The 11,208-nt window shown below is 34.9% G+C and overlaps 2 protein-coding genes across 2 annotated transcripts; both read right to left on the bottom strand.

Moving 5' to 3' along the window:
• Positions 1 to 476: 476 nt before the first annotated feature.
• LOC113821810 (uncharacterized) lies at positions 477 to 1,656 on the bottom strand. The gene is made up of 2 exons (XM_070138109.1): positions 1,462 to 1,656; positions 477 to 1,140 (listed from the first exon to the last, which is right to left on the bottom strand). Exons 1-2 carry the CDS (start codon positions 1,600 to 1,602, stop codon positions 574 to 576), a joined length of 708 nt encoding a protein of 235 aa, XP_069994210.1. The 5' UTR covers positions 1,603 to 1,656; the 3' UTR covers positions 477 to 573.
• Positions 1,657 to 8,743: 7,087 nt separating this feature from the next.
• On the bottom strand, positions 8,744 to 9,786 carry LOC138866174 (uncharacterized). The gene is made up of 2 exons (XM_070138110.1): positions 9,749 to 9,786; positions 8,744 to 9,298 (listed from the first exon to the last, which is right to left on the bottom strand). The coding sequence occupies exons 1-2, from the start codon at positions 9,758 to 9,760 to the stop codon at positions 8,744 to 8,746; spliced, it is 567 nt and encodes a 188-aa protein (XP_069994211.1). The 5' UTR covers positions 9,761 to 9,786.
• Between the last annotated feature and the right edge of the window lie 1,422 nt (positions 9,787 to 11,208).

Here is an 11,208-nt window from a genome sequence, read left to right on the forward strand (position 1 = left end):
TCCCCAGACTCTTCGACCTTGACCCTCCCCCTGAGACCTGATTCAGATCTTGTTCATCCTGCCTCTCTATCACTATATAAACTTGCCAAAATTCTCTCCTAGTATCCATTTCGGTTTTTTGTCTGATGAGGAACTCGAGAAGAGTTCGAAACGTCACGCTTATTCTCAATTCTCATTGTGGCTTGTTTCATTTTCATTTTTGTGTTCACGTGATTGTGTTTGTGCTTGTGTTCATGAGTAATTTAGTTTCGATCATTTTATAATCTTACAAGAATCCTGGATCTTTGTCAGAAACAATTCTAATCATAACAGCATCTTTTAAATTCAAATGTTTCAAGGGTCTTTGAAAATTATTTGAATTATTACAGGGGAGTAAAAGACTTGCCCAATACTTTTCCAACCTTTATTATATGCAGTATCAGGTGATCCAACATCCTAAAAACTACCAGTTGTGGATTCCTCTCGTAGTGTGTCTGTGCCTGAAAAACCGGCGTGAGCAAACCGGACTATCAGACACATCTGGTGAAGGACCATCGCCACAAGGCCTGTCGTAATCCATGCCTGACCCCTTCCTTATCCCCTGTAGCGGTAGCGGTAACCGGCGTAGTAAGGATAGTAGTGGGGGTAACCGTGATAGTATCTGTTGTAGTAGTGAGGGCGTCCGTGATAGCTGTACTGAGGTTGAGGTTCGGGTTCCGATTCGACTGATCTCTTGTGGTGGCTGTGGTATGTGTGAGGATAACCATAGAAATTGGTGTGGCGGTACCCAGTGTAAGGGTAGCGATAGCCATGGTGGTATCCATAGCGAGGATGGCCATGGTGGACTACCTGGTAACTATAGCTGTTGGAGGGATCAGGGTCAGCTGCTGGTTGAGGGTCAGCTTCCGGTATGGGGTCAGCTGCTGGCTGAGGGTCAGCTTCCGGCATGGGGTCAGCTGAGCGTTTGGTGAGGCCGTGGACTTGAGTGCTGACGGAGTAGGTGCCGGCAGCCGGATGCTTGACATAGTGGTGGCGAGGAGAGTAGTGATGGTAGGGGTATTGGTGGTAGGAGTAGTGGCGGTAGGGGTAGTGTTGGTACTTGTGTGGCTCGGGATCGGCGTGTGTTACCACGGCCGCTGCCAAACACACCAGTGCGATTGCCTGGAAAATATTTAACATATTAACTTATGCTGCAAGAAAAATCATGGAACTGTCCGTGAGAGAAATTTTATGGATAATTTTCGGTATATTAATGCTAATCAGCGAATTTTATTTCGTCAGTAATATGTATTCATATATATGTATATAATTTATTTATCTATATACATATTTGTGTCAGTAGAGTCTATATATCTATCTATAAATCATATATACATACAGAGGGAGAAAGAAAAGGAGAGGGAAAGGGAGTGAGAGGGATAGGGAGTTAAAGGAAAGAGAGAGAGAGAGAGAGAGAGTTCTTTCACAAGTATGGCCACTCACCGAAAGCTTCATGGCTGGACCTCTTCTTGGCTCACCGAGGACGCTGTGTCTGCTGACTGCTTGTGGAAGCCGCTTTATATACGGCTCCTGTGCGTGGCCTTGGACAAGCAGGGGTTCACGCACCCGAAAAGGGACAGCCATTAGAACTGTACTTTCAGTCTTTCTAAGAGCAGTATATTATTTTGTAGAACTTTAAATGTTATCCTCGGCCAACAGGTGAAGAACGGTTGATGTGCATTTTTTTTATTGTTTTGATTTTGTTAATGTATACTATTAGATGCGTAAAACAAAGGCGGAAATGAACTACAGTGAACCCTCGTTTTTCGCGGGGGCTACGTTCCAAAAAGAACCCGTGATAGCCGAAATCCGTGAAGTAGTAACCTTTATTTTTTTACAATTATTATACAGTGAAATACTCTACAATACATTGAAACCAAAGACACCAAAAGTTTGATTTTCCTTTGGATATTTAGAAGTATCATGTCCTCTGAACTAGGGTAAAGTAAATCCGAACACTTTCTTTGCTACAAAGTCATGCACTTGTGGTTTTGCAGTTTGATATAATGAAAACAGACATAAGTTCTTTATGAAGTACCGGAGGGAATACTATGAACACTGGGCAGTGGTATGTCTCTTCTGGAGCCTGAATGGAGTCGTGAGGCTTCTCTCTCCTCCACCAGCTTCCGGGTCAGTCTTCAGTAAAGTAATCTTAAAATCGAAATATAAACTTTCAATTGATAATCATTTTGCATACTCGCTGTCAGCTTCCTACAACCTCATGGTCTACATTTTTTTTTTCTAAATATCAATACCTACAGTAAACTTCGTTCACCCTTATAGTCCCCAGTCCTTTTCAGGTAATACCAATTCTAAGTTGGGTTTTGTGAGGCTCCGTTACTCAGACTTAATACTCTACACCTCGAAAGGGAGAGCCAAAAACTGCCAAGGTGCCTAAAGCTTTCTGCACCGGTATAGAACCCGTGTCCATATTCATGGACTACTACGCCTTCAATTCATACACTTGACTTTAAAACTAAGACCTCATTATCTGAAATAAATGGATGCTAATCCCCATTACCTTCATAATGAACTCCCCGCCCTCTCCCCTTCACATGTGATGGCCTCTGACGCCCACCCGCACGGAACATAGAGGCTAGTGTCCTAATTCCTGAAATTCAAAAAGATTCAAATCACAGACTGGGTGCCGTTAATTGATGCTAAGTAATTATAGGCCAAGCCATTCAGAACAGGGCAGAGCGCCATCGCTGAGCTGTCGGCAGCGAATGGCAGGAAGTCTTGCATATAATTTCAGGCCATTTTAAGCCTTAGCGAAAGGCAGGATGTTCATGCACCGATTTATCTGTCATTTAGAACTAGGCATTAAAGTGTCGACTGGATCTCTCTCAAACAAGAATCTATTGGCTTGACATGGTCGATCGATTAACCAAATTATCCATGAAGGTCTGTTCTCCAATATTATGTTATTCTCTTGGAGACTATACATGCATGAGGCAGACTACGAGAAAAGAAAAATAATTAACATATTACTGGGACAACGAAAGCATTACTGGGTCACCATTTGTCTCGAAATAGATAAAGTATCCAGACATGATGAACCCTTTAAAGAAACCCATCAGACAGGCACGTTGATACGTAGTTGATGTCCCTCTCAAGGCAATATAAAGTTAACCCCAAAAACTTATATATATATATATATATATATATATATATATATATATATATATATATATATATATATACATTTACATGTATATATATATATATATATATATATATATATATATATATATATATATATATATATATATATATATATATATATATACATTTACATGTATATATATATATATATATATATATATATATATATATATATATATATATATTAATATATATATGAATATGTAAATATAAATATGTGTATGTATAAGTATACACATATATATACATAAATGTATGTATATATTTATATAAACACACACACACACACACACACACACACACACACACACACACACACACACACACACATATGCATATGTATGTGCATATATATTTATATATAAATGATAGAAAAAAAGCAAAAATGTGCAAACTGAATTTATTGAAAAACATGAGAACACAGTTTCGAAATCCTCCTGTATGTATATAAGGACAAAATAACATGAATAAAAAATATGTATACATATACAGAAACTCATACATAATACATACATACATACATACATACATACATACATACATACATATATATATATATATATATATATATATATATATATATATACCTACATATATATGCATACATATATATGTACATATATGTATATATGCAGGTATGTATATATATTATCCATTTCCCTCAATCTAGTTTCTGCGTTCTGAGTTTTCTAGCATACACACATTCATATATATATATATATATATATATATATATATATATATATATATATATATATATATATATATATATACAAACACACACACATATATACACATATATATAGATATTGCAATAAATCTTTTTTTTTTTTTTTTTTTTTTTACCATATATATATATATATATATATATATATATATATATATATATATATATGTACACACACACTTTTATTCCTTGCTTGTATTTTTATATGCAGTAAAACAAATATTTTTGTGTATAATTTCTGCATGAAAATCAGAAGTTTAGTCTCGAACATTCTATAATCTTAGAAGCATCCTGAATCTTTGTCAGAAACAATCACTAACCATTATTTTTTCTATTAAAGTTTAAAAAGTTTTAATGGTATTTAAAAATGTGTGAAATATTACAGGGGTGTAAAAGAATTATCCAATACTTTTTCCAATCTTTATTATTTAGAGTATCAGTTGATTCAGCAACCTAAAGACTGCCAGTTGTAGGTTCCTTTCGAAGTGGGTCTGTGTCTGAAAAACCGGCGTGAGCAAACCGGACTATCAGACACATCTGGTGAAGGACCATCGCCACAGGGTCTGTCGTAATCCATGCCTGACCCCTTCCTTATCCCCTGTAGCGGTAGCGGTAACCGGCGTAGTAAGGATAGTAGTGGGGGTAACCGTGATAGTATCTGTTGTAGTAGTGAGGGCGTCCGTGATAGCTGTAATGAGGTTGAGGTTCGGGTTCCGATTCGACTGATCTCTTGTGGTGGCTGTGGTATGTGTGAGGATAACCATAATAGTGGCTGTAGCGGTAGTTATTGTAAGGGTAGCGATAGCCATGGTGGTATCCATAACGAGGATGGCCATGGTGGACTACCTGGTAACTATAGCTGTTGGAGGGATCAGGGTCAGCTACTGGTTCAGGATCAGCTGCTGGCTGAGGGTCAGCGTCCGGCATGGGGTCAGCTGAGCGCTTTTTCAGACCGTGAACTCGAGTAGCCACGAAGGAGGTGCCGCCACCAGGATGCCTGGCCACTCCATCGCCCTTCAGAGGCTCTAGGTGATGGTAACGGGGATAGTAATAGTGAGGGTAGTAATAGTAAGGAGAGCGGAAGTAGTGTGGTTCGGGATCGGCGTGCGCAACCGCAGCCGCTGCCAAACACACCAGTACAGCTACCTGTAATAAGGTAAGGGAGTTCGTAGAATTAGTATTTTTCACTTTGCTTATAAAAAATCGTCCATCTCCATAATTGCAATACTATACTAATGGCTGCTTTATAAAATTAGTACGTTACATTTACTATTTTTAGATTTAAATTAGATTTATTAGCTTCATAAGACTTGTGTCCGAGTGTTTTAATATACATACATCTACATAAATTTCCACACATATATATGCTTGTGTGTTTACATATATGCATACATATACATGTATGAATAAATTTCCCTTCACAGATATATACATAAGCGTATGCATGCGTATAAACACATATATACATATGTACATATATATACACTATATAATTGTGAGTGTTCATCTAAATGCGTGACTTACCGCGAACTTCATGGCTGGTCCTGTCGGAGGCTCACTGAGGACGGGTCGTCTCTGCGGATTGCTTCCGAAGCCTCCTTATATATGGAGTCTGACGTGGCCTTCAGGGGGCGTGGCTTCCTCGCCGATTATTTTCCCGATAGGCCTAAGTGCTTGCAGTAGAACACCTGGATAGGTGGATCGGTTGATAGATAGTAGTATATGTCCTGATGCAATTAGATTCATGCACATATGAATGCACACGCACATATATATGTATATACATATATATACATTTACATGTATGTACTTTTGTGTGTATATGCACACACACACACATATATGTGCATGTGCTTGTTTATGCATTCATATATGTGTGTGTCGATAGTGATATATATGTATGAAATTCTATTTATACATATACATACATACACAAATATACAGATAGATATAGATACCTTTTTCGGTGATAACACCCCAGACATACCTAAGTGCTCTCTGCGCCATTGTCTTCTTTGCCTCAAACCACAACTTTGGTAAATTAATTTTAGTAGATAATGTGTATATCACGATTCATTATAAAGGATATAAATAAAGTTGAATTATGTGTAGAATGTAGTGCAACCGAGTAGTTTACAATAATGTTTATATAGAATTTTATAAATCTACCTAACTAATTAGATATATGATATATGTAAACCTTGCGGCATCCTTAGATACTGCCCATGACACCCCAGGGTGCCACGGTACCCAGAGTGGGAGCCACTGGTTTACACACTAAGCAAGTGATATTCCCTGGACCTGTTTGATTTGTCAACAGTGGTTCATAAACCCATAGTTGTTACCTGAATTCGGTCACAAGGATTGTTCCTTCCCGTTAGGATTGTTTTTCAAAATTAAACCAAATTTAGAGATATTGCGGAATTTCGCAACCTGTTTCTCATATAAATGTATATTTCACTGAAAAAGTATATTCTCATTAAACAAAAATATTGATGTATTTCCAGGCGAAACATGTGTTAGGAGCCTTTTCAATAATTTGCACTATATTTACTTACTATTTACTGTTACCATGTGTTCAGCATTCCATATCAGATGTTCATCATATCAAAGAGATCATATAACGATAATTGGAGCACATAATGCAGATCCTTACTGGAAGAAATTCCGACACCAAAGTAGGTTCTGTGCATGAACACTTTCAGGAGCATTAAAGGGTCAAGAATCTGACGCAGAATATTCCAATATCTCCCTTTTCTATTAGCTCTCATATATGCATATACATATATGTATGTATATATGTATATGTATATATATATATATATATATATATATATATATATATATATATATATATATATATATATATACATATATGTGTGTTTATCTCTCTCTCTCTCTCTCTCTCTCTCTCTCTCTCTCTCTCTCTCTCTCTATATATATATATATATATATATATATATATATATATATATATATACATATACATATATATCTATATATATATACATATGTATATGTACACATATATATGTGTGTACGTATAAATTCATTTTTGTGAATTTATAAACATGGAAAATACACACACACTTATATGTATAATTTTGCATATATGTATATTAATATTCATATGCGCTATATGACACACACGCAAACATGCACACACACACACATATATACATATATATATATATATATATATATATATATATATATATATACATATATATATATATATATATATATATATATATATATATATAGATATATATATATATATATATATATATATATTCACATACACCACACACACATGTACTCATACATATAGATAATAATATATATGTGAACATATATATACATATATAAGTATATATATACATATATATACGTACATGTATATATATATTTATGTATGTAAATATATATGTATATGTGTATTTATGTATATAAACATTATAAGTTCATATGTATGAGCATATATGTCTATAAACATATGTAAAGAAATATATATGTGTATATTGATTCATATATATAAACAGTCACACACATTAATATATGTATAGATAGATAGACATAAATTTATATATATTCATATCCCCAGACACATACATAAGTACACACACAAAGAATACATATTTGCATATATATATATATATATATATATATATATATATATATATATATATATATATATATATATATATATAGATCCTGAAGATATATAATGTATATAGATTGATACATGCAGGTTAAGACTGCACTTCAGATCGTAAGCATAAGAGGTTGGGAAACACTGGTACATCTGAATCCAACTTTCTTAACAAACATTTGCTTCTCTATCAAGAAGGTTGGAGATTTTGTTCAGTTGAAGAAAATGCGAAACGAAAGTGGAAATGCGAAAGAAATATATAAATATGCCATTATTATTTAGTTTGTTTAGGAAAAGTTTTTTTTCCGATTTTCATTTTAAATCTTACACACACATATATATGTATATATGCATATATATCTCTGAATACGCATATATATATATATATATATATATATATATATATATATATATATATATATATATATATGCATATATATCTCTGAATACGCATATATATATATATATATATATATATATATATATATATATATATATATATATATATATACATATCTATATATCTATATCTATATATATATATATATATATATATATATATATATATATATATATATATATATGTATATATGTATATATTTGTATATATACACATATATATATCTGTGTGTGTGTGTATATGAAGATATATGCATATATATGTATATATATTAGATATGTATACTTATAGAAAAAGAGTATGTGAGTAAAGATATAAACACATTTTTTCCCGTTTTCTGCATTTATATTCACGCAAGGTAATTTGATTTTTCGATTGATTTATCATGTTCTTATACTATTATTCATTGATATTTATGTATTAAATGAATACTTTTATGTTGTATCAGAAGCGTAATCAGACATTTAGTCTCAGATAAAAATAATAGTAATAGTAATAATTATAATAAAAAAACAGTGATATTCAGATTTTAAAACAAGTGTGATTTTTTGTAAAGAAAAGTTACAGAGTAGTAAAACTATATTCGTTAGATTATTGTAATCTTTATTCTTTACAGAATGTCATTCAAAAGACAGTTCCTCAGTTTTCTGTAAACTCTAAGAGTGACTATTTTTCTACTACCTGTGTCTGAAAAACCGGCGTGAGCAAACCGGACTATCAGACACATCTGGTGAAGGACCATCGCCACAAGGCCTGTCGTAATCCATGCCTGACCTCGTCCTTATCCCCTGTAGCGGTAGCGGTAACCGGCGTAGTAAGGATAGTAGTGGGGGTAACCGTGATAGTATCTGTTGTAGTAGTGAGGGCGTCCGTGATAGCTGTAATGAGGTTGAGGTTCGGGTTCCGATTCGACTGATCTCTTGTGGTGGCTGTGGTATGTGTGAGGATAACCATAATAGTGGCTGTAGCGGTAGTTATTGTAAGGGTAGCGATAGCCATGGTGGTATCCATAGCGAGGATGGCCATGGTGGACTACCTGGTAACTATAGCTGTTGGAGGGATCAGGGTCAGCTACTGGTTCAGGATCAGCTGCTGGTTGAGGGTCAGCCTCCGGCATGGGGTCAGCTGAGCGCTTTTTCAGACCGTGAACTCGAGGAGCCACGAAGGAGGTGCCGCCACCAGGATGCCTGGCCACTCCATCGCCCTTCAGAGGCTCTAGGTGATGGTGACGGGGATAGTAATAGTGAGGGTAGTAATAGTAAGGAGAACGGAAGTAGTGTGGTTCGGGATCGGCGTGCGCAACCACAGCCGCTGCCAAACACACCAGTACAGCTACCTGTAATAAGGCAAGGGAGTTCGTAGAATTAGTATTTTTCACTTCTGCTCATAAAAAATCGTCCATCTCCATAATTGCAATACTAAACTGAAGGCTGCTTTATAAAATTAGGACGTTACATTTACTATTTTTAGATTTACATTAGATTATTAGCTTCATAAGACTTATGTGCGAGAGTTATAATACATCTACTTAAATTTCCACACATATATATGCTTGTGCGTGTTTACATATATACATATATATACATCTATGAATAAATTTCCCTTCAGATAAATATATGACTGTATGCATGCGTATAAACAGACGCACATACATATGTATATATATATATATATATATATATATATATATATATATATATATATATATATATATATATATATATATATCTATGTGTGTGTGTGTGTAATGTTTAAGTGTGTGTGTTTATCTGAATGTGTGACTTACCGCGAACTTCATGGCTGGTCCTGTCGGAGGCTCACTGAGGACGGATCGTCTCTGCGGATTGCTTGCGAAGCCTCCTTATATATGGAGTCTGACGTGGCCTTCACGGGGCGTGGCTTTCTCGCCGATCAATTTCCCGATAGGCCTAAGTGCTTGCAGGAGAACACCTGGATAGGTGGATCGGCTGATAGATAGTAATATATGTCCAGATACAATTAAATTCACGCATATATGAATACACACGCATATATATGTAAATACATATATATACATTTATATGTATGTACTTTTGTGCGTATATGCACACACACACACATATATGTGCATGTGTTTGTTTATGCATTCATATATGTGTGTCGATAGTGATATATATGTATGTAATTCTAAGTATACATATGCATACACAGATATACAGATAGATATAGATACCTTTTTTCGGTGATAACTCCCCAGACATACCCAAGTGCTCTCTGCACCAATGTCTTCTTTGCTCCTCCCCACAGCTTTGGTAAATTAATTTTAGTAGATAATGTGTATATTATGATTAATTCTAAAGGATATAAATGAAGTTGAATTATGTGTAGAATGTAGTGTAACCGGGTAGTTTATGATAATGTTTATATAGAATGTTATAAATCTACCTATCTAATTATATATGATATATGTAAACCTTGCGGCATCCTTAGATACTTCCCATGGCCCCCAGGGTGCCGCGGTACCCAGAGTGGGAGCCACTGGTTTACATACTCAGCAAGTGACATTCTCTGGACCTGTTTGATTTGTCAACAGTGGTTCATAAACCCATAGTTGTTACCTGAATTCGGTCACAAGGATTGTTCCTTACTGTTTGATTGTTTTTCAGAATCAAACCAAATTTAGAGATATTGCCGAATTTCGCAACCTGTTTCTCATATAAATGTATATTTCACTGAAAAAGTATATTCTCATTAAACAAAAATATTGATGTATTTCCAGGGGAAACATGTGTTAGCACAGCATTCCATATCAGAATTTCATCATATCAAAGAGATCACATAACAATAATCGGAGCGCATAATGCTGATCCTTACAGGAAGAAATTCCAACACCAAAGTAGGTTCCGTGCATGAACACTTTCAGGAGCATTAAAGGGTAAAAAATCTAATGCAGAATACTCCAAGATCTCCCCCTTTCTATTAGTTTTGCAGTTATGGAGAAGAGTTTCTGAATTACTTCTGTTAAAAGAACCCACTAAGTGACAATTCCACACTCATAGTAAACAGAATATTTATGAATGAATGGCTTTCGACGTGTGTGATTGGTGGAAATCTTACGGTTGTATTGTTTCTTTATCTCTCTTCTCACCTCTCTCTCATAGTAAAAGGATATAATTGAATAGATGGATATTGATTGATAGTATAAGTTATTGAAATTGATATGTTAATTCACGAATATATCAATTTACTGACCGACAGACGAAATGT

Source organism: Penaeus vannamei, chromosome 24 (genome assembly GCF_042767895.1).
Source record: "Penaeus vannamei isolate JL-2024 chromosome 24, ASM4276789v1, whole genome shotgun sequence".
NCBI lineage: Eukaryota > Metazoa > Arthropoda > Malacostraca > Decapoda > Penaeidae > Penaeus > Penaeus vannamei.

Excerpts from the sequence above, each read along its gene's own strand:
- LOC113821810 (XM_070138109.1), bottom strand. The coding sequence starts at position 1,602 with ATGGCTGTCCCTTTTCGGGTGCGTGAACCCCTGCTTGTCCAAGGCCAC. Across the intron at positions 1,141-1,461 it reads GTCCAGCCATGAAGCTTTCG|GCAATCGCACTGGTGTGTTT; the intron begins GTGAGTGGCCAT and ends AATATTTTCCAG.